Below are 27,256 nucleotides of genomic sequence, written 5' to 3' on the forward strand. Positions count from 1 at the left end.
CACCAGTACAGTACACATTCAAGGTACTTGTACTTTACATTTGTGTGTTTCCATTTTAATGCAACTTTATACTTCTACTCCACTACATTTGTCTGACAACTTTAGTTACTAGTTACTTTTCAGATCACAATGTATCATACCTTTCCTGTCCAGTGAAAACCATGTATCTCCAAATTTTCCGATTTAGAATAAAAACATTTCTGATAAACTGAAGGATTAAGCATTTCCTTTATGGGTTACGATCTCCTACTTCTTAAGATAAATAAACAATTTAAAGCCCCCTTGGTTTAGCTGGAAAATGCATCGTCACAAAGCTGAAAACAGGGCTGTTTTTCTGAGCTCATGAAAAGTTGACGTTTTAGAGATACGTGGTTCTCACAGGACAGCGACAATACAAACATATGATCGTATAGAATATGATGCATTGCTGTAGATTAAACAGTATATAAAGTAGTTAAAATCAGCCATAAACATCTACAGCTGTAAAATGCAACACACACATCAATGCAGCAGTAATATTAATCCAACAACATCATATACAATAGGAAAACACTGACAGGGTCCATTTTTCTGCATAATGAGTACTTTCACTTTTGATACTTTAAGTAAACTTTGCTGCTAATACTTAAGTAAAGTTTTGAATGCAGGACTTTTACTTGTAGTGGAGTATTTTCAGTGTTGTATTGCTACTTTTAGTAAAGTAAAGGATCTGAAGACTTCTACCACCACTGGTAGTCACAGACAAACATCATACAGATGGATTTATTTCAAGAGTTTCTGGAGGTGTATAAACATGAGGGAATGTTGGAAACGCATTGCAATACATTTATTCATTATTTTAAGATTTGAATTAACTCACACCGCAAAAGGAATAACTTAGGGAACAAATCAATCAATGTGAGTAAAGGTAAATAAGCGAGTTTCTCTGTTGCATTGTAAAACATCAGTTTGTCAGATATTGTAGTTATACATGTTGCCACAAGAAGTCAGCCTTGGCAAGGTGACATGCTATTCACAACTGGAAACATTATGAAAACGCACCTGAGTTGTTAATGGAATTATGTTGAATTATGATATCAAGGATTCCTCACAGTTAAGTCCAACGTCACTTAATAAAGTCCAGAAATGACTGTTGGACAGCATTTTGTTTTTATCACACGTCAGTCAATCAGATCCAAAGTCATCAACGTTGTTCACGTCGTCCTCCACAACCTTAATCAGAGGAGGTGATTTCTTACGCCTGTTAATGCAAAAAAAGTTAAATTACTAGAGTTAATGAACAACGTGATTTACACGTGATGTACATGAAACACAGAAACTCAGTGGCAGAAGGTGAGTGGTCACCTCATCTCGTTCCGCAGTGTGCTCAATTGGCCATGAAACTGCTCGTTGGCCTCAATCTGCTCGTCCAGTTCTCTCTGCAGCTTCTTTTTAGCATGTTCCAGACGCTCGATCTCCTCCTCCGCCTCGTCCATCTGCCTCTTCGCCGTCTTCAGTCTCTGAGTCAGCTGCAGAGTTCACAAAAGTGAGATATTGAATCATGAGTCAAGTTTGCTGCTCCCGACTACTTGATAACTTTGGGGTTAAATACATGTCTACCTGGTCTCTCTGGCTCTGCAGGTTGATGTGTTCCTCGTCGGCCTGCATCTTCATCTCCTTCACCTTGCGCTCCAGCTTGCGGTTCGCTTGTTGCAGGTTGTTGTTGTCTCTGAAGACAAAAGCACCAAGAGATCACATCGCTGCTGCAGCTTCCTGTAACTCAACACCTTCCTACTGTGTTCGGACAGATACTCTCACTCTTACAACCACAGGGAAAGTGATATGAGTGGGTTCACTGCTCTACTGCTACAGTCAAGTATCTGAAAGGACCATTATCCAAAGTGTCCTCTAAGTGTTATCCTGGTAAATACAAACTCGTATACATTTATGTCTGTAAATGTTTTTTGTTAAGATCTATAAGGTCATTATTTAATGTGCAGGTGCTCACCTCTCTTCTCCTTGCAGCCTTTCCTCAAGTTCCTGGATGCGGCTGTTAAGCTTGGAGACAAGTGAATCCTGGTTGGTCTTCTGTGATCCTTCCAGATGAGTCACTCTGGTCCTCAGGTCTTTATTCTGACAGAGGAAATGAAACAGAAGAATGTCATAAATTAGGCAAAATTTAAAGGTACTCTGCAGGAGTGTTTGACCAGTGGTAGCGCTATGGAGCAATGTTTTTCTGAGTGGGTCCTAGTTTTGCTTGTTCTCGTACAAGAACATGAGGACACGCATGCAGGCAGGTGGTGCGATACACAGTCCAGATCTGACTGATCTAAAAGAAATACAGCATTGTGCCAGAAAAGGCAGGGAAGAAGAAAACTGCTAGCAAGTAAATGTATGTAAACAATGCAGGTTTGCAGGAACTTTGTTTGTTTACAAGAAAAGCCCACAGGGCACCTTTAAGTGACATTTAGATGTGAGCAGAGAGTAATGAAGCAGGATTGTCTGTGCTGTTGAATGTCCTGCACATCTAATGCCAGATAGGTAGGGTTTGCTGAGTTACACATGGGGTTGGTATGGCAGATAATAACAGTAATAATAATAAGAAACTTTATTTATACAGCACTTTTCAAAGTGCTTAACATGGTTGAACCACGATGTAAACATTTCAGGACTGCACTGAGGCAAATAAAATAAAATATAAGATAAAAACAAAAAGTTGGTATCAGTCATCACAAAATGCATTTAGAAGTCAATTTAGTTTTCTTTTCAATAACTGATTAACTTACCTGATTTTATGTATATATTTCCAACCCCCTAAATAAAAGCTTGAAGTTTCATTAACAACAAAAAATTCTTGACAAAAATTCTTCATTTTCAATAAAACTTTCAATACGTGCAGTTAAATGTGGGGATGGCCTTCTCTAGAGGACGCGCTACAAGGCTAATGTGTAATCTTGATAATAAGAATAAGATTAGAAAAGATAAATATTAAGGATACAACACATACAAAGATAAAACATTATAAATATATGTAATATATTTAAAATGTTAAAGTGCATATTGTCAGTATAGGAAAACGTACAGATGTCAAATCTGTAGGCAGAATATATAATAAAAGATCATGTGACCTGTGGAATTTCAGTCACATGATAAGAGATGGTCGGATATGATTTGGAGAGCATAACCCACATCTCTGATTGAAGATGCTTCTGTTGTTAGTAAGTGGACTTTGTCAAAAAAAGATTTAACTCGTTTAACGACCCACTACTTTAACATCCTGATTTATTATCCAGGCATTGTGCGGGGTAAGGGGCCAGTACCTGTCTCTCCAGGCTTATCTTGTCACACTCCAGGTCCTGCCTGACTGCTCTCTCCTGCATCAACTCATTCCTCATTTGATCCATCTGTCACACACAGCCAGAGAGAGAGGAGAGGGAAACAGTTTTTAGCATTCAGCAGTGGTGGAAAGTAACGAAGTACATTTACTCAAGTACTGTACTTAAGTCCAAGATTGAGATAGTTGTACTTTACTTGAGTATTTACATTTCATGCTACTTCCAGTTTTACTCTACTGCATTTATCTCACAGTTACTAGTTACTGTACAGATAAAGATTTTACATAAAGAAAAATTAATTCAACATATTGTTAAATATTAAATCAGTGTTTCCCAACCTTTTTGTCTTTTGACCTCTTATAAAAAAGTAGCGTCTAGTTGGAGCCTCTTGTCATGTTTTGGATGAGTTGTTAGCAGTTCCACCAAAGAGACATTTCCCCTCTAAACTTCTCAGATGGTTTCATTTAAATAACTGTTCAAGGCTCAAAGAGGTCAAATGATGTATGAGAACTTTGTTTTTTCTTCTTTTACCGCCCCATTTATCTTACGACCCCTCAGATTTATCTTGTGATCCTTTGGAGAGGCCCGACCCCTAGATTGGGAACCACTGAATTAAACAACTTAACTGTACATATACGTATATAAAGTAGCTAAAACTGCCTTCCATATTGACTGAAAACATGGCTGCACCTTATTAAAAAGGGCACGGCCTATTGACAATCACTTTCAGGTTAAATGAAAACTTTTCAGATTAATGTCTAGAGTCAGAGGAAATGCTGTCTGGTATGAGCAGCCACATCAGATCTAAATCCTCTCTAATAACATCCAGAGGCCCATTGAAGGGAGTGTGAATAGCTGCTCACAATAGTTTGCTGTTTTTTGTCTTTGCACTGCACCCAAAACAGTGTTTTGTGTCAATTAGTCTGCATCACTTTGCTCCCATGAATGGTGGCCTACTTTACAGGCACACTGAGGATGTGAGGCTCAGAGCTGAAGAAACATATATGAAGTCAGTGGGGTTCAGTCATGATTCGGGGCAAAGTGAACGTTAAGAGACAAAAAACTAAACTTGTTTCACAGCCAGGCTGGAAACACCAATCAGCAGCTTTCAGTGTCTGAGCGGAAATCTGAGTACTCAGTCCTAAATCTGTTTATGATAAAAACAGATGTGAGCAAATACAAAATGAGAGCAAAAAGAAAAGCAAAGACAGTGAGGGAATAAACCTGCCTGCTCTTTGGTTTTGTCTAATCGTTCCATCAGGCGGTCAGCACTGCTGCGCTCATCATTAAGATCTTCTTCTAGTTGACTGACACGTCCCTGAGAAGAGAGGGAACACATGAAAAATGTGTCAAATCACCATCAAGTTAATATATATTGCTGCCATGTTTACAAATACTGAGGACATGATGAATCTATTCCTTGAGGCTGTGGTTAGAAAACTGACTCAGAATTTTAAAAAGGGTATTAGGTAATAATATATGAAGAAAACTGTGGAAAAAATGCAGTAAGACAAAGATTATATTTGAAAAACCTGTGATAAGTAAAGATTTTGTACAGTTGTTCACTGCTGAATGGATGTGATTGTTTGACACTGGAAAGGGAGGGAAGAGTGAAGGAAGATTCCTGAGAACACCCAGACAGGTCTGATAACTTTGTACAGTAAACATGAGCTTCCTCGGTCGATACGCAGTGTCAACACACTGGTATCGCTGTGTAATGTTTTGTCATCAGCAACACAAACAGTGCTGAGCTGTGAGACGTTGTTGCCATGGCTCTTTTCAGCACCCTTATAGTTCACAAGAACATGTGAGTGTAAATACTGGCACCTGAATAGATAAACACTTCAAAACCTGTGATAAACTGTTTGACTATGAGCTCTAATAAGAGTGAGTACAGTTTCTAAGTGAAAGCTCCAAATGATCATTAGCTTAGATTTAGCAAACATACAGTATATACAGTATGTTATCATGCCAGCGAACATTGCTGTTGTCATCTAAACACCTTGTAACTCCACTTTGGGATGATTTTTATGTTTAAACTGCGACTAAAGGACAAGTTTTTTCAGGAGTCGCATCATAAATTCATAAATTCTTTGCAGGTGCTGAGTAACAATAATCTTAGGAAGACAATTTGTGGTGAGAATATTGTCATGCCCATGTCCAATCAAAGAAATATTGGGAATGAGAAAGCAGTGTGTGGGGATTTTTTGTTCTTTTTGTTTCAACAACAACAATTTATTAATATTCATTTATTTTCTACATACTGCACTGAGAAGTATAAGTATTATTTGGATGCATGCTTATCTTCTGACAGCATCTTAAAGGGGCACTCCACTGATTTTACACATGAAGTTCAGTTTACTAGTCATAGTTAGTACAACTCAGCTGTGAAAATAGTTGTATAATGACTTCTGTGGCTCTGGAGAGAGGTTTCCAAAGTCTGAGAAGTCAGCTTGGGCTTAGAGGCCACAAACCTATAACAGAAATCCTGGATTGCAAACTGGACATGGCTTGTCAGAGAAGGACTACTGAAAGATGATATTGAGTTGTATTATGGGAAATTTAGGATCAAGTGTTTTTGGACTTTGACCCATACTAGAGACTAAAAGTCAGGATATCCCCCAACATTATGGAAGTGCAATACTTGGTTGCTGAGACGTTTACCTCCATGAGTTTGACCTGCCGCTCTCGCTCTCCCACCGTGGCTGCGTTCCTCTCCTCCAGCTCCTCCACCCTCTGCTCCAGCTGCTGGCCCCTGAGCTGGGCCTCCTGCTGCTCCCTGCGACACCGCCGCAGATCTTCCTCCAGAGGAAGCAGCTGAACACATAACAGACCACAGAACAAACACACACTGTAAGATAAGGTAATATGCAACGTCTGCTATTAGGCAATGGTTAATCAGTCAGACTTTATTTAACAAATACAGAATTATTCATATTTGGCAACATATACAGGGACATAACTCCTTTCCATACTGGTGTCGACTTTTTATTTGATTTTATTTTTCGATATCAAGACAGTTGAACCCACATGTTGATGAATCAGAGAGACAATGAGAACCACACCTCTTCCTGCAGTTTTTTGGCTGCCTGTCGGGATTTCTCCAGCTCTGCTCCCTTTTCCTGCAGCTGTCTCCTCAGCTCATCCAACTCCCTCTGACTCTTCTCTCTGGCCTCATCGACCTGGTTCTGAAGTACATCTGTAGAGGCCTCGCACTCCTCCATGATGCTATTCATCTGAACACAGAGATAAACAATGAGCTTCTACGATGAGATAAGTGGATCTCTTTAGGTATAAAGAAATAGGGCATAATGCATCTAATCCAAGCATAAGAAATATGAGCTGTTTCTGCTGATCACATGTGGCTTCGGGGTTAAGATAACAGATTTTCAGGTTTCATTTGGCTCCAGAAAAAAAAGGTGGATTTTCCCATAGGGCCCAACAAATAGTGCAGGTCAACCTCTCACCTTCCTCTGCAGTTGCTCCACAGCCCTGTCCTGCAGCCTCCTCTCATCCTCCAGTTCAGTTTTTGTCTTCCACAGCTCCTCTATTTGCTTCCTCTCCTCCTTGAGCTTCTCCTTCAGGTCCTTGTGCTCATGATTTAGCTTGGTCAACTTGCCCTAGGGGGGAAAAACAAAGGCAAGTGGGAGACTGTGAGCTTCCAAGCATGGGGATATAAAATGGCTCATGTCATGATATCAGTCATGGGCTTAATGCCATTCAAACAGTTTCTCTTTTTTAAAGATTTTTGAGGGTATTCTTGATTTTATTTGACAGTTCACAGTGTAGAGACGCAAGAAACGTGGGAAGAGAGAGGGGATGACATCCAACAAAGGATGTTGCTGTTACATGGTATGCATCTTAGACCACCGCAAGGCCACCAACCTGTTTCTCTAAAACTAACAGCAACCTCGCTTTACCTGCACGTCCTCCAAGCGAGTGAGCAGCAACTGGTTAGACTGACACATCTCTTCCTCTTTCCTCCTCACATCTTTCAGTGCTTCCTCAACCTGCTGCTTTTCCCTCTGGAGAACAAGGGAAAAATAGGGTTATACATAGAAAATGGCGGAATAGATTTTGATAAAAAACATCAAGAAACAAACTAAAGTAAATCAGATATTTTGCTCATGTTTCCATAACGTGTCCCACCTCCAGCTGCTTTGCTCTCTGCTCCAGCAGTCTCTCTGTGATTTTATACTCCTGGATTGCCTTACTCAGCTGATCCACCTTGTTGTTCTGCTCCTGCACCTTTCCTCTCAGCTGATCTCTCTCCTGGCTCAGCTCCTTCAACTGCACCTTAGCTGCACCTCTCTCCTCCTCTGCTTCCACCTTCTCTTGACCCAGCAGAGCATTGCTCTGGGAGACAGGATGGAATAACAAATGATGAACATGAGAGGCAAAACAAACCACATTTTAGCTTTTGGAAATAAAGAGAAATAATAGAAATGCTTGTTTTCCCTGTTACCTCTTTAGCCAGTTCTAAATCCCTGAGCAGCTTTTCCAGCTCATTTTCATATTCATCCTTCAGAGCGGCCATGTAGTTATCATGAGTCTCCACCTCCTCTTTGAGCGCCCCCTTCAGGGCACTGAGCTCCCTCTCCCTGCGGTGCAGAACCTCTTCCTGCTCCTCCTTCACTTGTAGCATCTCCTGACATTCCACACGCAGCTGCGCCATATCCTGATAGACATCCAACAAAATACAACGTCACTACCTCAAGTCCGGTGACAGAGCTTTACAGCTGCTGTTGATTTGTGAAGTGTATCTTATCCATGTGGTTTCATTTACCTTCAGAAGGACTTCTTTCTCTGTGTTTATCACCTCTACCTTCTTGGCTTGGTCCAGTTCATCGTGCATCTCAGAGAGCTGCTGCTGAAGGTCTTTCATCTCCGTCTTAGATCTCCCTCTCTCTGCCTTCATCTGAGTCAGCCTGACAACATACAAAAATATGCAGGAAAGACAGGTATATTTTAGTTCCATATTTTATAGCCAGGAAAGAAGCCTGCTTGCCCTGCTTTAAAGTTTTCGAAAGGTACTTGATAGGACTAGATAACAAAAAAGGAATATCTGCACACTTAATCCAAATGGTATTTGAATCTGCTTTCAGTCAAATGATCCTCATCAGATCATACATCACAGTTCACTTGAATGACCTTAGAGTATGAGCAGAGGCTTAGTTAAAGAAAGTGAAGCATAGCACTGAGCTAAAGCACATGGGTATTCTGTTTAGTTCTGCATTTCAAAACTGTTTCATTTGCTATCCATGGAAAACATATAACTTTATTTGATACACTTTGTTTTGCAACATAGACACCTATAGGAATTATTTAAAGGTATAGTTCGACATTTTGGTACGCTTATTTGCTTTCTTATTTACGATAAATATGAAGCTACAGCCAGCCTCCGGCTAACTTAGCATAAAGGCTGGAAACAGGGAGAAACAACTAGCCTGACTCTGTCCAAATCCACCTACCAGCACCTCTAAAGCTCACTCATTTACACGTTATATCTCATTTGTTTAATCCATACAAAAAACATGTGCTGGACTATTTCTTGGCTGGGAGCAGTGACTTCCAGAAGCTAAGAAATAGCTAGCCAATAGTAGGCTAGCTGTTTCCACCTGTTTCCAGTCTTTGTGCTAAGCAATGCTAATCAACTGCTTGGTCCAGCTTCACATTTACTGTACAGACGTAAGAGTGGTATCAATCTTATCATCTAACTCTTGGCAAGAAAGCGAATAAGCGCATTTCTTGACAAACCACGACCATTACAACCATTTCTACCCACCCAGCCGGTCTTCACCTAAAGGGCCGACAAGAAACAAATACTACAAATTTTGCCAAAGAGAGCCCAGCTCAACAGTTTTCTTGACAGCGAACTTACGTGTTACTTAAAAGACGTTAGTGTTTTGCTTTTAAGCGTCAATCAGACACTACTTGATTTCAAGGGTTTAAAATAAGACACTTTTCTCTATGGCAGCCCTCTTTTAGCTGATAAGATTTGCACATTTTTACATAGCACAGTTTTCACTGTAAACTTGTTGAATGGCTAGGAGGTCAGATCCTTACTCCTGTTTGGTAGACTGAAGTTCAGCCTCAATGTCAGTCAGTTTGTCCCTGAGTTCGCAGAGCTCTTCCTGATTTTTGGCCAACTCTTCCTGAAGTTTCTTCTTCTCTGTTCTGGCCTTTTCACAAGCCTTGGCTAGAGTCTTTTCATTCTGCACAACACAACAACAGAAAGAAACATCATCAGTCACAGGAATAGGAAGCGAGAGTTTTGGAGGTGAATCAGCAGGATGGGACTGCACTACACCTTAATCTTGGTTTCCAGTTTTTGCTTTAATTCAGACACTTCTTCTTCCAGTGCTTCCTGTTTCTCCTGCAAAAGCTTCACCTCAGCTGCATAATCCTACATATGTGAAAAATGAGACGTCCAACAACACAGTATCATTGTTAGTTTCAGACAAAGACATTAAATCATGCTGAACAGTGATCAACATCTCATCCCAACACACACTTTCTCCTCCTCCACATTCTCAGCAGTCTTCCACTTGACCCTTTCAAGCAGCAGCGTGACTTTCCTCTCGGTGGTGGAGTCATCATCAGTCGCCCTGAGAAGCAGGAAAAATTTTTCACAAACACAATCACAGTGCTGACAGAGTGTAATGATAAAATTAAATTTAGTCAGTTGCTGAACAAAGATATGGCAGTTCAAATTTGTGGTCTTAAAGGGACACGTGTAACTCTTTTCACTCAACCTGCTTTAGGTACACAGCATATTTTTTACAACTTCAGCACATATTTCTTAAAAACCCACTGATGGATCTTAAAAGCTTTCCATGTGAAGAAGTTATTTTATCAGCTGAAAACAAGTTCATGCTCTGCATTCCTGACTTCTGCGTGAGCTCACACAGCTGGAGCCGCACCCCCTTATCTGACTACACTACATGATCACAACCACAAGCTAATCACCAAAAGGTGGCTGTAGGGTAAAAAAAAAAGAAAAAAGAAAATTACTTTTTATTGGAACTTCAGTTGAAAGTGCAAATGCAAACTTATTTATTAAGCCGTTTTAAAGGAATAGTTCAACATTTTGGCAAATACGCTATTCGCTCTTCTGGCCGAGAGTTACATGAGAAGATCTAATATCTGTAACTTGGTTTCCCTAGTGAGCTTAAGAGGCGCTGGTAAGTGGATTTTGTAATAATTTGGACAAAGTCATGCTAGCTGTTTCCCCCTGTTTAGTCTAGTTTTTTTAAAATCTAATTTTATTATATTTTAGCTCATTTTACTTAGCTTTTTATTGTGTTGTTAAATATTGTAATAATGCATTGCTTCATCTTATGTTAAGCACTTTGAATTGCCTCTTGTGTTTAAAAGGTGCAATACAAATAAAGATGCCTTGCTTTTACGCTAAGCTAAGCTAGCTGCTGGCTGTAGCTTCATATTTTACTGTAGATACAGACATGAGAGTGGTATCAATCTTCTCATCTAACTCTCAGCAAGAAACCATACTTCCCAAAATGTCGAACTATTACATTAACTAAAAGTACTCAGGGCTGAGGGGTACTTACCCATCCTTGAGGTAAGTGAACAGTATTTGTTTTGCTGTGTCTTCAGTTGGGTCTACTTCTTGCTGTCCTTTCAGAAGATCAGGAGTGACCTGGTTAGGGCATATACAGCAAATAAATACACCCTTTTAAATTACAACTGTACCATAGCACAAATCTCTTTACCTGTGTATCTCTTTCATCAGAGTCATCAGTCTGGTCACTGCACGATCTGGAGATAGATGGTTTCTCTGCTCTATGAGGTAATTTTGCAGCCTGTGGAGATATCGTCTCTTTTCCATTATGTCCTTTAAGCAGTGTGCTGGGCTTGTTCTCCTCCCTCCTGCTTGCCAAAGAGGTTTCTCCGCTGAGGAGTTGAGCCCTGGCTGACCCAGGAGGATATATCCCACCTGGGCTCTCGCCTCTGATGCCCTTCAGAGACGAGGCTCTGCTGGAGGAAGAGGAGGAGGACGAGCAGTCTGAGGTTCGGCCGCTGTCCACGCTGCGTGACCGTCGACACTGCTCTGGGTCCAACCTGTTCCTTGGGCCTCCCCTTCCCCTGCGCTGGCTACTGTTAAACTGGCTTATTAGCTTCCCTACAGATAAGATGGAGTCGGTCTCCACAGAGTTTGGGGACCTTGAAGGGAGTTGTCGACCTGAGGGAGGTGCCTTTTTCTGGGTCACCTCACTCTGGTCTTCCCCTGGGCCCTCAGCGGGCAGAGGGATCCTGGGTTTGTTCACATTAACAATCTGGGTTGTCTCAGGAAGAAAGCCGGTGTTTAGCTGTCCGGGTCGAGTGACTGAAGCTGTTGAAGGAATGACTAAGTTCAGGTTATTACTTTCAGGGTCGTAAGGTCTAAGAATCTCTGGGTGTTTCTGATAATGAAACACGGAGGAGGCTGTAGTCCTCTGTGACTCTGATGGAGAGTGTCTTTCATCCACCGACCTCCTCACCATGCCTGGATTGTACCCTGCCTGGTGAGTGATGACAGAGATGTCCCGGTGGCTCTCCTGGCCAGAACTGTTCAGAACCACACAGGGCTGACCTTTAATCCCTTGGATTTGCACCCTAACTCCAAACAAGTTGTCCTGGCTGCCTCTGGGACTGTGTTTCTGCTTGTGGCTCCTCTGTATCCTGATGTCTGGAGAGCCGTTCAGTCTGTGAGATTCCATCGTTACTCTTTAACAGATTAACAGATGAACTGGTGAAAAAACAAAACCGGTATGTTAAAAATGACAGTGAAGGAGACTGACCCTGCATGGGAATTAAAGAGTGATGCATCAGGTTGGTCAAGCTGAGGTTGGTGTTTACACAACATTGGAGCAGGGTCGGAGCCACACTGGGACACAATGACAGACATCCAAGCAGCTCCTCACACAGCTGCACTCAGCCAACTTAAAGACAGAATAAATGGACACTGACAAGAGCCTGATATTGCTGTGCAATGAAAACAGCTCCATCTGTGTGCTCACGACAGTGTACTATTGTACAGCCAAAGCTGAGCCAACTGCATGACGACTACGACTGACCGAGGTCTCCGAGGTGTCGTCACCCACTTCATGGTGTAACACTTGAGGAAAATGTTTGTCAACAAATATGTTACTGTGAGGCTGAAACACAAGAACACAAGAGGTGTTGTGCAGCAGACAAAATGGTATCTTCTTAAGAGCACCATCCTGAACGAAGTCACTTTAATAACACAACAGATTGTAGCTCATTTATTATAATGAGTAAGTGCACATAAGGCAGCTATTGTAAAGGGTTTTATAATGGCTTTATTAATGTTTAATAAATAATGTACTAATGCTTTATAGATCAGTTAGAAGCCATTAACGAGAACAACTTTTGGGTTGCCAGGTTGTGGAAAATCCTCCTCCAGCATTATACTTGCTTTGCTCTTGTAGCAAGGAGGATTTTATACAACCTGGCAACCTGAATGATGTACTTATTAATAGCTTATAACTGTTCTATGAAACATTAGTAAATGATTAATTAACCATTAAAACACCACTAATTACAGCTTATAAACCCTGTTTAAAGTGTGATAAATTAAAAATCAAGTTCCTAGGCATTTAGCCAATTAATTTTTCTTTTCTTTCTAAAATTCAGGTTTCACAGTTTATCGGTGAATCTCATACAGCCAGGGTATGAACATGTAACTGCTGCGGATCTGCGTTTATCCGGTTTAAGGCTTGAGGAACTTCACTTCGCCTAACTTTAAACAAATAGGTTACAGTTAGGAAAACATATACAGGTACATTAAATGAAGGCACATAAACGCAAAATATGACAGAAAACGGAAAGTCCTATTGAAGTAGTATAGGAGGAACATACTGACAGATAAAGTGAAGGTGGGAAAAAAGTAGCCTACATTAAGATCCCTAAAGTTACTACTGAGTGAGCGCCGCACTGCAAGTCGCTACAGAAGCACTATCGTGTTTCTTATTTGAAGGAAATTTTGGTTATAAAGACATCGATCTGAGCTAAAACTTACCCGCTGTGTTCCCAGTCTGAGTGTTGAACAGAGTCCTCCTCCTCCTCCTCCGTCAGCTCAGACTGTCCTGCCTCCGCCCGGACACGATCACACTGTCCCGCTCAGAGAGGCGTTCACTGCCTGCTCTGTGTCAGATATTCAAACCATATGACTACAGCTGCTAAGTGCTTAATATGATGAAATATATGAATTTATAGGAAACTAATAATGATTAGAACAACAGGACCATTTATCACACTGTAATATTCTGATAATGAAGTCCTGGACATGTGTGTAGTGGGAAATATGATAAGACTGTTAGAGGGATGAAGGAGGTTAAAAGTTCACTTGAAAGTTTAAGGACACCTGGAGAGTGTCCTTTATATGTCTTTACTGAACATCCCTTTAGGGAAAAAGGCTAAACATATCCTGTGACATATTTAGGGTTTCTGATCTCTCTGTGTAGAACCATGTTTATGTGGGGAAATAACTTATCCAATGTTTGTTTCCATCATTCAGGTGCTACCTGTGCCAAGTTCCATCTTTGCATGATGAACCCTTGAATAAATGTGGTTTCTGAATGGAAGGCCTGCTGGAGCCTAAATAGACCATAACGTATGTGAAGGTAATTTTTGGGGCACCTTATGACTTTATTGGAGAGTTGACAGGAATGACAGGAGAGATGACAGGCAACAAAGGTCTCCAGACTCAAACCTGTTACATGGTCAGCACCTTAAACCTCTACGCTACCAGGGCAACCTCGATTCTGGGCAATATTTTTGATATTGTAAATCTGTAGCGTTCAACATCAAGTTTGTGAAAACTGTTCTTTTTTTTCTGATGTAGTTCGTAATGTTTGGTCTTATCTGTCATACAGCTTAGGTTTTACAAAATGCGTTAACTCTACATTGTGTAATTTTCTGTTTTTGTGATGAGTAACTACCAACTATTTGGTCTCTTTTGGAACTTTGTTAATTCACACTGATTACTTTGATAACTACTCAGAAGTTTGACCTATTTTTTTTCTTTACTACCCTCATTGATCATCTCACAACTCCCCACATTTAGACCCCTACGTTGGGAATCACTGGGTTAAACTACAGAACTGTACATAAAGTAGCTCAAACTAGCTGCACCTGGACTAGCTACAACACTAACGATCGAACAATAACTATGACCATCTAAATAATGTAATATATGATCATTTATCTGTTATACGGGCCAAGTACTTTCATTTTTGATACTTTAAGTACATTTTTGCAGATGATATTTATGGAATTTTCCTTCAGCGCACTTTAAGATGCAAGACTTTTACTTGTAATGGAGTAGTTATTAACATTATTGTGTTGGTACTTTTACTGGAGGTTAGGGTTAAAGGTTTTGAGTACTTATTCCATCTATATTGTACTATATTGTATATACAATAAGTGTGTGTGCATGTGTGCTTTACACTCACTTTATATAACATACAGACTCAAACTATTTGAAAAAAGACATTTATTGCTACATTATCATTTTGACACATGCCTGTAGGCTACTTCAAACTGTACACATACTGTACATGTTATGATAGGAGTATTTCAGATTATCTTTGATTATTATTTAGTATTTGTTCAGCAGTGTGATAAGCAAACAAGACATCAATTATTCTGTAATACTGTATTGCTCAATGCATGAAATGTGGCTACGTCTAGTAAAACTGCACAAAAAGGGTTTTCTTGTGTAAAATCAGAGTGACAAAAGGAAATAGAGACATTATGAAATTCACAATATTTGTATAAAAGATAAGTTACATAACTTAGAAAAAAGCTGACATCTTCTATTAAAAACTCAAACATGCAAAGAGCTTCAGCTACATCTGAAGAGCAGTAATTACACTGAAAAGAAGTGTGATTCTGTCCACCAGTGTATCATTACATGTAATCTTGTTAACAGTGCTATAACACAAATCTGTAACAAATATACAAATAACAGATGATGCCCACGTGTTAAAGAACATTCTCGGAGATCTGTTCATTCACAGAATGGTCAAACTCCTGCAATACTCACACAAACACACACACACACACACACACACACACACACACACACACACACACACACACACCAGAGGACAAATGAAATCCGTTGTCTGAACACACAAATGTGGGAATGTCAATCCTCTGAGCTCGGTGGAAATCTCGAGTGTACGTGGTAAATAGTGATACACTCTAAAAGTCATTCAGAAAGTTATCTGGCTCTGCCAAAATCAAACTGCAGATGACACCTCATCACTACTCAGTTTCATCCTTTCAGATATATTCAAACAGACAGATAATCAATAAATATACAAAATATGTACAAAACATCTGCGGCTTACAATGCATTTGTCTGTTACAAGTAAAGTTTAGGCACAAAGTTAGAAGTCCGTTTGGGAGGTGAGGAGATGATTGTTCAACTGCATCACACTTTACGAACAGAGAGGTCGACCTCTCCGCTCTGGTCCGAATTCAGAAGAAACGCTGGACGTCAAAAAACAGCTGAATGCTCCTGGGATGCTCTTCACTCAACATCTGGACATCAAAGACACAGTGGCGTCAGAGATAATGAGAAAATGAGACCTTTTATATAAATATCATTAATTAATTTTTGAAGAGTTCTTTCTAAATATGCTTTATATCCAAATAGAAATATCCACCAGTTTACTGTTCAATATCGCTAAAAATAGAAACATCATGGTTTGGTAGCATTTTGTCAACAGCTTTTCAACACGTATTTTCTGTTTGCTGAAAATCATATAATTTATCATTTCGGAAAATTATTCAAGTTTATCACTAATATAAAACTGTTAATGTTACATACTTGATGCTGGATTTGATGTAGTTATTATCAGATGCTCAGATGTGGCCCATGGGGTTTGCTGGGTCTGTCAGACTGGGATGGAAAGAAAGATGCATGGACTGTGGCTCTGTCATGACCACAGACGCCTTCTCTTCCTCTCTCCTCCGCAGACAGGCTGCCTTCGGGTTCAGATTCCTCTCTGTGGGATTCAACAAACAATGGGTTAGCGTTTGGCTAAATAAAGAAACTGAAGATGTGTGGTAGTACATGGATATTATTCATTTCTATCCTGTATGATGCAGATTCAGGTATTTTAGTGCTGCAGAATCTGTTGGAAAATACCTCATGAATTCTGCTTTGAGTGTTAATTTTAGTGTATCATCAATTACTGTTACTGTGTCAAATTAAGCTGTCAGCCACAGTGTCTTTTTTAATACACAGACAAGAAGTCAGAAATGTCCAAATTCTGCTCATAGGGGCTTTAAAGCTGCTTTAATCAATATTTTTATATTAACAATTTATAAAATGACTTCATGTAATGTAATGTAATGAACCCACCGGCAATTTTTTACCACACTCTCCAATTCCTCTCAGCTCTGTTTTAGCAACTTGTTGTTTTGATTTTAACTCAAATGATTTGGTTCACTCTCTCTGCTCTCATCAGTGTAGTTTTCAGCCGTAGCAACCAGCTGTTTTCGATGAAAAGGCTCTAAAAACCCACTGTACACGACCTGGCCAGCACCAAACAAATAAAGTTAGCAACTAGCTAGTGAACATAGTGGAGCATTTAGCAGCTAATAATATTTCCCTCAGGAGCTGGTGGACACTGAAACAGAGCTAAAAAGAGAGTGGACACAAATACGACGACAAATAAATGATAATGTTGCTCCAAGTGGTAAAAAAATTAATTAATGCAGGTTCAACTTCAGCAAAAAAATTAAAAATATATAAAATAAAAATGTAGGTAGGTAGATATGGTGTGAGATATTTTACTCTGGATAAACTGTGGCTAAAAACATGTTTAGAGTCTGTAACCAACTGGTGACTCCCAACCCCTAGTTGTAGGTTTCTTATTTTCACATTCTGCCTTTTATTTTCAGTATCTACTTATTTGACTTAACAGAGATACAAGGCTCCATCTTTGCATCTCCCTCTGAGGTGGGACCATCAGAGAGGAGGACATACAGCCTGCAGCAGCGATGCACTGACCTCTGACTTGTTGTTCCAGGCTGAGGATCACTGCAACGGCCTGGTGCAGCACCAGCAGCTTGGTCTGCGGCTTCTCACTCTTCAGGTGCAGCTGACACATGTGACCCAGCTCCTTAAAGGCCTCGTTGATGTCCCGCACACGCAGACGTTCACGGGCGTTGTTGGCCATTCTCCTCTCACGCTCACGTTCGGCCTTCTGCTCCGGGCTCAGGTCCTCATCCTCATGGATACTACAACATCAACAAGGTATGAGAAAACGCTGGTAAGGATACAATTTATTGTGTGAATCTTTCAAAATGACAGATTTATGCTTTTAAAACTGATATTCAAGCTTAAGTGGATCTAAGTGAAGGCTTCAGTGGCTAAGAGGACTGTGTTGAGTTATATTGTGGATTTCTCTGCCCTCTGCTGGTCACTGAGCTGACATGTTATTGAGTCTTCTGAGTTCATCTGATATACCCTCATTTGTTCTGTGAAAGGGGCTTACATAGTACATTGACAACAAGCTCATGTGATCAGGCGCACATTTATAAATAATTCATCCATGAGAGCATTTATTTTAGAAAATCCCTACTCAGTCAATAACCACTGATAGTTAAGAGACGCACTTTCAGTCACATTTCAACAATTGTTTTCTTTTCAATTACTGTCTCATTCAGTTTTAATAAGAAACCAAAACAAAAAAAAGTCCAGTAGAAAAATTGCCGCTGGAGGGTCATCCATATATATCAACATCGATATCCTTCAACTAGATTATAGATCTAAATAAAAAGAAACCACGCACTCAGGCAGCAGAGCTGATGTCATGAAGAGGTTTGTCCTGAAGTGACCTCAGAAATTAGAGACACCAGGACAGACACTCAAGATGTACAGTCTGGTTTTAAATCACAGTCAGACACTGACTTTATAAATCCACATTTTTCCAGTGGCTCATTTAATGCCAAAACCATGTTAATGAACCTAAAATACCACCCTTCATCATAAATGGTCAAGTCTGTTGTCAAAAAGCTGAAACAATTTGTTGGTTAACTGATAGTTAATCAACAGAAACTTAATCAGCAACTATTAAATGATAAATGATAATGATAAATGGCTAATCATTTAATTAATTTATTGAGCAAAAAATGCCAAACACTCCTTATTTCCAGCTTCTAACATGTGACAATTCGCTGCTTTTCTCAGTTTCATATTTTTATAATTTGAATGTCTTTGGGTTTTGGACTGTTGGTCAGACAAAACAAGCAATATGTTGATATCACTCTGGCCTCTGGGAACTTGTAACAGGCATTTTTCTCTATTTTATAGACTAAATGATGAATTGAGAAAAATAATCAGCAGATGAACTGATAATGAAAATAACTGTTTATTGCAGTCCTACAATAGTTACAATTTATACAAATGCAAACCTAGCCTAGCCTGTACTGTTGGCCCCCGTCACACCTTTCTATCATTGATGTCTTCACCATTTACTGTATGTCCTGGCAGCTCCTCTTTTTTCCTCATTTAATTCACTGCAACCTAAGCCAACATGAAGAAGAAAAATGAGGAGGAGCTAAATAGGCTTGCCTGGACACAGCTGCCCTTCACAGCAGGGGGTCTGACAGTAGTTTAAATTGGCAAGAAGGCTCTAATACTTGCCTGTGAGTGAGGAACTTTTATTTTGAAATCTGCTGTACTACTTTACAGTCACAAAATACATTATGTTTCATCTCAATTAATTTTTTCCATTGCAGATTATTAATCATGCACACCACAAACATTTCAGCACAATGAGTCAGGAGTTTTTCTTCACTCAGCATCTGATTTTACACACCAAACTAGTTTTCTCTGACCAGGTGAATGATGTTTTATTTGTTTTTTACTCAGAGGAAAGCAGGAAAGTGGAACTGTTTACCTGTTTTCTCCTTGGGTTTTGTGTTCACTCTCCTCATCTGATCTCTGGCTGTCAGAGCTGTGGCTGTGATTGGTGTGCATCATCTCTTCCCTTTCCCCGCTTTCCATCTTCATCTCCAGATTACCCTGAACTCCCAGACCGCCTGTGGAGATCACACATAATGAAAAAAAAAACATTTAAAACTGTGACAACTCTTAAGTCCTAACAGTTCAAAGGTTCAAAAGTGCAGATAAAGGAGGCGACATATATTAATGCAGCGGCGGATAAATGAGAGAAAGGACTCGCCTCTGCCTCCACCTTGCAAGGGCTGAAGCGTGGCCCTCTGTCTGGCTGAGTATGGGTGGCCATTTTGTGTGCGGCTCTGGAAGGCTGATTGGTTGTTGTTCATATTTACAGCTTCAGCCTTTATGACACAAAAAGAATGGGATGAGATAAGGGCAATATTCATGTGTTCATAAGACAGTCAGGCTGGCTCAGCCGCATACAGGATACAACTCTTAGATCCAGCCAATGACAAGTAAGTCACAAACCCAACATCTGCCCCCTCATTTCCGGTATAACACTGGGTAGATTTCTCGCTCTACAGAATTAATTTAATCTCCGACAATCTTAATCCTTCCCTTAAAACTACTATATATTCCCTAAACATACCACTAATTCTCTTCAGGAATGATTCACTTCAAACCAACACATCATTTGGAAAAAGTGAGAGAATTTAATACTCCCCTCCCCCAAAGGATTAGACTAAAAAACCCTGTCCCCTGCATATACTTCCACTCCAGCTGGGCCAAAATCCCCTGGTCTGCTGAAAGGGAAACATGCTGGTATGGGAGGGCACGATCAGGCCCCCATCACCCCATAGTGGAATTAGAGTCCGCACATACTGTACGCTCTCCATACAAGGGCGACGTGTCACAGCGCTCTCGCATTGTGCTCAGTTTCCTATTTCAAGGACAACAACCTTTACATGAGGAAAATATGCAGACACAGCGGGTGGAAAATTCCTGAAACTGAATCCCAGCATACACACATACTGTACACACACAAGATGGAATTTCCATACACACTGCCCTGTCCTTCCTTAAATACTTCAAAGTAGTGGTTGTTAACCATGGCTGGAGTGTGACAGGTAAGCAGTAAAGTGCTGGCAGATCCCAGGTGGCCATGGTGGTTCTGGTTCAGCAGGCCGTGGATGTCGGTGGGCAGACTGGCTGTGGGGCCCACAGCGTGGTTCCTCAGGACGTGGATCACATCGTCCAGTCTGTCCAGTCTGTCCTCCACCTGAGACTGCAAACACCAAGAGACAAAAAGTTAAAATTGTTAGTTAATTGTTAAAAGTTTTTTTTGTGGCATTTGGCAATCAGGACACTGTTTTTAATGTCATGAAAGTTAAATAAAGATGGGACATTTTGTTTTAGATATTGCAAAACCAGCAGTTGTTTGTGTTCAGTTTTGACAAAAACAGCCACAATTCACAAAGTAACAAAAAAGGTCACAGTTTTTACTTGAAACCTTAAATGAATAGTTTGATACTTTGGGAAATAGGCTTATTCACTTTCTTGCTGAGAGTTAGCTGAAAAGTCTGACGTCTGTGCATTAAACATGACGCTACAGCCAGCAGCCGGTTATCTTAACTTAGCAAAAAGACAGGAAACAGAGGGAAACAGCTAGCCTGGCTTCTTGGCAGGGTGCAGTGGCTTCCTGTTGTCTTGACATGATCTCGAGGCTGCCAGGTAACCAGTCTGGCACATAAATCCTGTAAAACTGCAACTTGTCATTTTTACACTTCCGTTTTTTGTACAGATTAAGCATGATATAGCATGTTAATTAGTGAGTTTTAGAGGTGCTGGTAGGCAGATTTTACATTTGGACAGAGCCAAGCTAGCTGTTTTCGCCCTGTTTCCAGTATTTATGCTAAGCTAAGCTAACTGGCTGCTGGCTGTAGCTGTTTATTTACTGGACAGATGTCGGAATGATATCAGTCTTCTGAGCTAACTCTCGGCAAGACAGCAAATAAGCATATTACCCAAAATATCAAACTATTCATTTAAGGTTCCTTCCAGTAAAAATCAGTCCACACACTTTATATACAGTGCAAGCTGTAAGTATACGGTTTGCTTTTTTTCAGTTTTCCCTCATTTGTAGGCATTTGCAGTCTCTTCTGGATGTTTGTTGCAAAGCTACTCTGTTTGTTACCACTTCCTAATCTATTTGTCTTTTTTAATATATTACGTTTTCTTCTTTATTATATTTGCTGCAATGCTCTCATGAGTTTCATCTATGATTTATTTATATAACCATCCATTCATTAGCTCTATATGACACAATAAATAACCTAAACTTCAGGCATGTGATAACAAATGAGGTGTTTACCAATGATATAAGGGAAGACTCATAGTGTGGCGAGGTTGGTGCCTGGACTGAACTCCGGGGCCACACGTTGGTACCTGAGAAAACGAAAACAACCAAATTAGACCATGAAGGGGTTGGGAAAATATAAATAATATTTCACTCTGGGCAGCACGTGTCACTCCAGTTTACCTGCAGGTTCAGCTGCGTTCGGCAGCGGGGATGGAGACCTCACCGGTGTGGATGAACTGGAGGGGAAGCTGCTGCTGGTGTGATCGGGGGAATAAATCTGGCAGCAGACAGGGAGGGGGGAGGAGGGCATGGATCATTTTAAAGGCACAACTTGTCATTTCTGCGTAAGGTTTTACAGCTGCTGCCACAGCCTTTGGAGCAGGCTCGTAACCTGGACTAAACTCATCAATTCTGGTCATTTTACTAGTCAGCAGCCAATAAAAAGTCCTGCAGCATGAGAGTAGCTCTTTGTTAATATGCACTAGTCTGTTACTGGCAGGGACCAACAACTATTTTCCTTTTGCATTATACCGCTGGGGCTCTCAGGGCTTGGTTTTATGCTCTGGTCTGACTGTTTGAACATAACAGGGCATAGATGAGCCGGTCTAATGGGATTAAGGTGGTGCATACTTACAGAGGCCAGAGCTTTGCCCAAGGTATCGCCTGTCTGTGACCCTCCTGATATGTTTCTCTGGCTTCCTGAGACTGGAAAAAAGAAAACATTGTAAAATATTACAATAAAGAGCAGACAAACCTGAGATGAAATACGCAGTTTAGATTATTTTGTCCATTTCCTGACCTATCGAATTCTCTGAGGTGTTGATTGATGGAGTGCGGGATGCTGTATTGTTGCGGTGAAAAGTGGACATTGGTGGGAGACCCCTGTTCATATCAGCAGCCATCACTGAATGTGGAGAGTAGTCCTGAAAAGTAAGCAAACACACATTTAATCCACAGGGGTTAAAAAGTGCTGTGTTGTCAACAACCAAGCTCCTGGAGGTAAATCTCACCAGGTGGTTGTGTGGTGGTTGCAGGTTGCTGTAGCTCCCCGGCTGTGTTTGGTGGGTTGGGGCTGCTCCCAGTGCACCTTCATAGCCCTGCTGGTTCAGACCATTTACAGCATTCCAGATGTCGGGCGAATTGGTCGTCCCCTCTAAAATGGATAACGATATGTTATAGCCTGCACTGGAGCAGCATCTCAAGCAGCCAGTAAAGTCATGAAGCTCTACAGCGGTCTATCTGGAAACAATGAAGCCCTATCAATCAATCAAAGGCTGAACGATGTTAATTTGTATAACCAATGTGACTATCTTTATCTAAGCTTTGAGAATCATAGGAAATGCCCAGTTTTTAAAGGCTCTTAAAATTAGAGTAAACTCTAATTTCAATGTACTCTTAATTCTTTTTTTATGCCATTGTTTGAATAGTTCTTTCATCCCCAAGACTGAAATATCGCAACAAATATTGGATGGACTGCCATGACGTTTTGTACAGACATTCATAGTCAAGAACTATGAATGGAGGGATTGCAATGAAATTTGGTGCGCACATGCATGTCCCCCTAAGGATGAATTTTAATCACTTTGGTGATCCTCTGACTTTTTATCTATCATCAGGTCAAAATTTTAATTACTTTGGTTTATCACCAAATACCTGCAAAACTAATGACATTCCCATCATCTGCAGCAGCATGCCAACACGCTAAACTAAGATGGTTCACATGGTAAACGTTATGCCTGCTACCATCAGCATGTTAACATTGTCATTGTGAGTATGTTAACATGCTGATTTTAGCATTTTGATCAGAGCACCGCTGTGCCTAAATACATCCTCACAGAGCTGTTAGCATGGCTGTAGACTCTCAGTTTGTTTAATAGTATTTATTGTGGAATAAAGTTTTTGGTTGTTTTTATATATTGTTTTATTTTATGGGGATCTGTTTCTTCTGCTCTGCATTCAGCGTTGTTTGATTAGGATGGCAGCACTGCAATTCCCATGCTTTTATGGATGAATAAATTGAACCTTGAACATTCACTTAGAGAAGGCCAACACAGCTGACCTGAGTTCAGAACATTTTACTGTTGCCCATTTAGAAATCTAAGCATGCAAAGCAGATCATTGTTGTGCTCATGTAAGTAAGTTAGTTTGATTAAGCTTGAACTTTATGGCTGTTTTGGTGTCCCTGAAAACTCAGAGCATTTGTATGTGTCCTTACATGTAGGTGCCACCATATTAAAGGGATGACAGGTTTGAGTGAACACTGAACCAAAGCAAAATGTTCTTATTACAGTGACTGGCGATGAATAATTCATTTTGGATTGTTTGAGCTCACCAAAGAAGGTGCTTGCAAACACATTGCTGGGGGCCTTGGTGGATGGACGTAAAGATGGGTTGTGGTTGATGTCGTCATTAGTGGGAGACTGCCCATAAACCTAAAGAGAGGAGCTTGTTTAAGGCATTGTCGGAAAACAACTTTGAACCATAACATAATGTACACAAACAATGATTTTCAATGTGTCTGTATCACTCAAAACAATCTTACTGACACAAACATTTGAATACTGTGAGTGCGAGCTGAAGCAACAGTATTACGAAAACAAAGCAGAGAGCTGATGCACACTTAGAGCTATTGCGATAATCCATAAGCTGCAGATCCATGCACCTCCTCATCCGGATTTAGGGACCATTCACCATGAGAAATCCCTGCCCTAATCATGATCAGGTTGGGCTGGCTTCAGAAGACTGGGATACAATTCCCTTCCAAATAAAATTGAATTAGAGGCCTTCTCATACTTTTGTCCTCAAAAAGAAACCAAACACAGAACTGAGTCTCACTCTAATGTTCCCCTTCTGTAGGAAACAAAATACTGTAAATAGAAAACAGATCTAAGAATTAAACTAAAAATACCTTTGGCTAATGATTTTTTTTCTTTTAATTGTAAAGCACAAGGCTAGAAACTGCACATATGCACACAAAACACACCAACACATGCTCACTCACTCAAACACACCAAGAGGTCTGGGCTGCACCTGCACCTCCCTCGATTGCTTTGATGTGCCCCAGGAAATGAAAATAAACCTCCCTGCGCAGCATCAATGGGGTGTCAGTTACCCGGACGACAAGTTCTGTAAAGCAGGCTATTAAAGACTCTCTTGAGTATGCTCGTGCAGGCACACTCACAGGCTCACACACACACACACACACACACACACACACACACACAGCCGTGACCCTGGCTGGCATGAGTCCCATGGTGATTGTGGGCTAGGCCAAACAGAGGAGCCCCTGCCGACACTGGGCCCGTCTGAGCCGCCATGGGCAGCATATGGCAGAGGATAAAGCCAATTGTCCTCCTTACCATCAGCATAGCAGGCGACCCGTTAATAATGGTCACACCCCCACCCCAGCACGCCCTCTCTGGCCCCCACTGGAGAGGGGCCGTCACCATGGCATCCTCTTTTAGCATAGCATTGATTTAGGAACCATCAATCATGGTATCACAAATGATACAGGACTTTTTTCAGCAAATAAAGACTACAGCTAAGAGAGAATTGAAATACTATAAAACCTTCATATTTGCTTGAAATAATCATTTTGAACACATGTCCTTTTTGGCAATCTATTAGTTGCATCTAAAGTTATTTTAAGCTGAAAATACATATAAACTTGTAAAAAAAAAACAAAAAAAAAACAGCTACACATGTTTTCCATTGTAAATACACATAGCATTATCATGCTAGATGAGTGAAATATCAACTTGCTATTCAGGGCCTATGCTGTGCTCCACCATGGCCAACTCCAGCCACATGCAACCAATTTTCTGCCTCTGTGATCCACGATGTCTGGATATGGTTAGTCTCACAGAGATCAAAGCTGCCTTTGATAATGGCTGCAGTGGTGGAGGGACTGCTCCAACATAGCAGGGTTAAATCAAATAGAAATAGCAGCAATCTGCTTCATGTCAAGATGTTTTCTGCTGCTAGGCTTGACTACATGGTGCTTGGCTAACAGGAAGCAAGAGTCTCACTGGTGCATTTTAACATGAGTTTGTCAAAATGAAACCACAAGTGAGTGAGGTGTTATAATGTTAGCTAACTGAATGCTGGCATTATTTTAGGGGCTGTGCATGCAGAGTTGTTATAAGTTGTGTGATTTGTGGGTAATCTTGATTTTTACTGTCAGAAAATTACATTTTCATGTGAACTTGGTTTAAATGCTGTTAATGGGGAACCAAATAGCCAAGTGACAAATGGGGAACTCACTGAGATTTTTACCTTAAAATGTTATACAAACTCTTAGTTCTTGCATTAACTCAAGTTGCAAGTTGCAACTACTGAGGTTTAAACAAGAATAAGCTTCATACCATGTACACAACTCTTCAAGGAAGTGACAATGACACATTCAGCATAAACTATAGACATGACCTTTCCAAAATACACATGCAAACCAGCCAGATGAAACAACCTTATATTCCAACAAATGTTCTGTGCAGAGTAGGAAACATCCCCACCAACCCACAAAATGCCTCATAAAAGGTACATCCAAATGACAAAATGTTAAATTACAACAGTCTTGTAACATTTATACAGGGTTGCACATGTGAATGCATTTCTTACTGATGCACAATTTTGGATAATGTCAATTAGAGAACACACTGTTCAACCACTGTTAACAGAAAACGCTGGAAGTGTTTCATTGTGTAAGTCAACAAACAAACAGAACATCTGAGAAGACAATTAAAGAGTACAACAGCATCATCACCAAACACACTGACAGTGTCATGTATCGTCTGGAAAATAAAATAGATATATATATATAAGAAATATACTCACTGGTTTCATGTTGTAGCAATACATCAATGAGTTGTTGCCTGTGCCAGAGACAGGATGAGCACAGTACATAACTCTGTCTGCTTCAGTTCAAGACTCCAGGCTCACAATACAGTCCACACACAGCTCTTCTGTCCGTGTCACTACTCATGTGTATGTAGTCCACATGCACTCCTTCCCCTAACCTACCCCTGCTGGTCATGCAGCTACCCACAGACAACTTATGCAAATAAGGGCTGGACCATTCCAGGAGGCAGAGAGGGGTGGCCAAGAGTTGATGCTATTACTGTAGTACAAGCCTGTTTTTTTTTTTTTATTAGATAATATTCAGTTATAGAATAAACAGGCTGTAGGGTTTAGTGTTTTGTGTGTGCTGACTATTAAGGAGCCTGTTTATGTAAAATGGCATAATGAAAATGACTGAAACTTGTAATAATCAGGGAATTCCCCACCCACGCATTGGCCAAACACCTTGACCACACCAGAGCAAAGAGAAGGGGGGAAAACGCCATCACCAGTGTGGGTTATAAACTTCGTTGTTCAGCTGTCATCGTATTCCTATGTCATCCTATGTTAGTGTAAAATCATATGCACGCAAGCTCAGAAATCCCTCCTTAGGACCAGCAAGGAGTGATGAGGCCATGAAGATTATCTCCTGTTAGACAGGTAGAGTTTTCCAGTAAACAGAGAATACCACACCCCTGTCTGACCCACATTTACAAATAGAACAAAGTCTTAGTTTGTAGGCACGTGTGGCATGGCAAGCTCCTCCAGAGGCTGGGTTAAAGGTTATTTATACAGTAGTCT

General features: G+C 40.5%; 2 protein-coding genes across 4 annotated transcripts; both read right to left on the bottom strand.

The window, feature by feature from the left end:
* Positions 1-729: 729 nt before the first annotated feature.
* LOC122875215 (cingulin-like protein 1) lies at positions 730-13,449 on the bottom strand. Of its 2 annotated transcripts, none has more exons than XM_044194107.1 (19): positions 13,357-13,449; positions 11,048-12,063; positions 10,886-10,947; positions 9,829-9,922; positions 9,625-9,720; positions 9,381-9,529; positions 8,101-8,242; positions 7,780-7,992; positions 7,464-7,670; positions 7,235-7,339; positions 6,782-6,934; positions 6,380-6,550; positions 5,979-6,131; positions 4,543-4,632; positions 3,300-3,383; positions 1,988-2,112; positions 1,600-1,708; positions 1,345-1,508; positions 730-1,240 (listed from the first exon to the last, which is right to left on the bottom strand). In XM_044194107.1, the coding sequence occupies exons 2-19, from the start codon at positions 12,032-12,034 to the stop codon at positions 1,165-1,167; spliced, it is 3,180 nt and encodes a 1,059-aa protein (XP_044050042.1). In that variant the 5' UTR covers positions 12,035-12,063; positions 13,357-13,449; the 3' UTR covers positions 730-1,164. The 2 variants fall into 2 exon arrangements, with proteins under 2 accessions (XP_044050042.1, XP_044050041.1); XM_044194106.1 differs by having other exon boundaries at positions 10,886-10,974.
* Positions 13,450-14,815: 1,366 nt separating this feature from the next.
* Positions 14,816-26,660, bottom strand: LOC122875279 (transcription factor 12-like). Of its 2 annotated transcripts, none has more exons than XM_044194238.1 (13): positions 26,453-26,660; positions 23,952-24,051; positions 22,630-22,772; positions 22,419-22,542; positions 22,254-22,324; positions 21,800-21,896; positions 21,632-21,705; positions 20,369-20,545; positions 19,556-19,661; positions 19,259-19,400; positions 17,365-17,594; positions 16,177-16,354; positions 14,816-15,887 (listed from the first exon to the last, which is right to left on the bottom strand). In XM_044194238.1, the coding sequence occupies exons 1-12, from the start codon at positions 26,519-26,521 to the stop codon at positions 16,212-16,214; spliced, it is 1,476 nt and encodes a 491-aa protein (XP_044050173.1). In that variant the 5' UTR covers positions 26,522-26,660; the 3' UTR covers positions 14,816-15,887; positions 16,177-16,211. The 2 variants fall into 2 exon arrangements, with proteins under 2 accessions (XP_044050173.1, XP_044050171.1); XM_044194236.1 differs by having other exon boundaries at positions 19,544-19,661.
* Positions 26,661-27,256: the final 596 nt, after the last annotated feature.

This window comes from Siniperca chuatsi, linkage group LG4 (assembly GCF_020085105.1).
Source record: "Siniperca chuatsi isolate FFG_IHB_CAS linkage group LG4, ASM2008510v1, whole genome shotgun sequence".
NCBI lineage: Eukaryota > Metazoa > Chordata > Actinopteri > Centrarchiformes > Sinipercidae > Siniperca > Siniperca chuatsi.

Excerpts from the sequence above, each read along its gene's own strand:
- LOC122875279 (XM_044194236.1), bottom strand. The coding sequence starts at position 26,521 with ATGTACTGTGCTCATCCTGTCTCTGGCACAGGCAACAACTCATTGATG. Across the intron at positions 22,325-22,418 it reads CACCTCAGAGAATTCGATAG|TCTCAGGAAGCCAGAGAAAC; the intron begins GTCAGGAAATGG and ends TCTTTTTTCCAG. Across the intron at positions 20,546-21,631 it reads AGTCTTCCCTTATATCATTG|TCTCAGGTGGAGGACAGACT; the intron begins GTAAACACCTCA and ends TGGTGTTTGCAG.
- LOC122875215 (XM_044194106.1), bottom strand. The coding sequence starts at position 12,034 with ATGGAATCTCACAGACTGAACGGCTCTCCAGACATCAGGATACAGAGG. Across the intron at positions 6,935-7,234 it reads CTCGCTTGGAGGACGTGCAG|GGCAAGTTGACCAAGCTAAA; the intron begins GTAAAGCGAGGT and ends TTTCCCCCCTAG. Across the intron at positions 3,384-4,542 it reads TAGACAAAACCAAAGAGCAG|ATGGATCAAATGAGGAATGA; the intron begins GCAGGTTTATTC and ends TGTGTGTGACAG.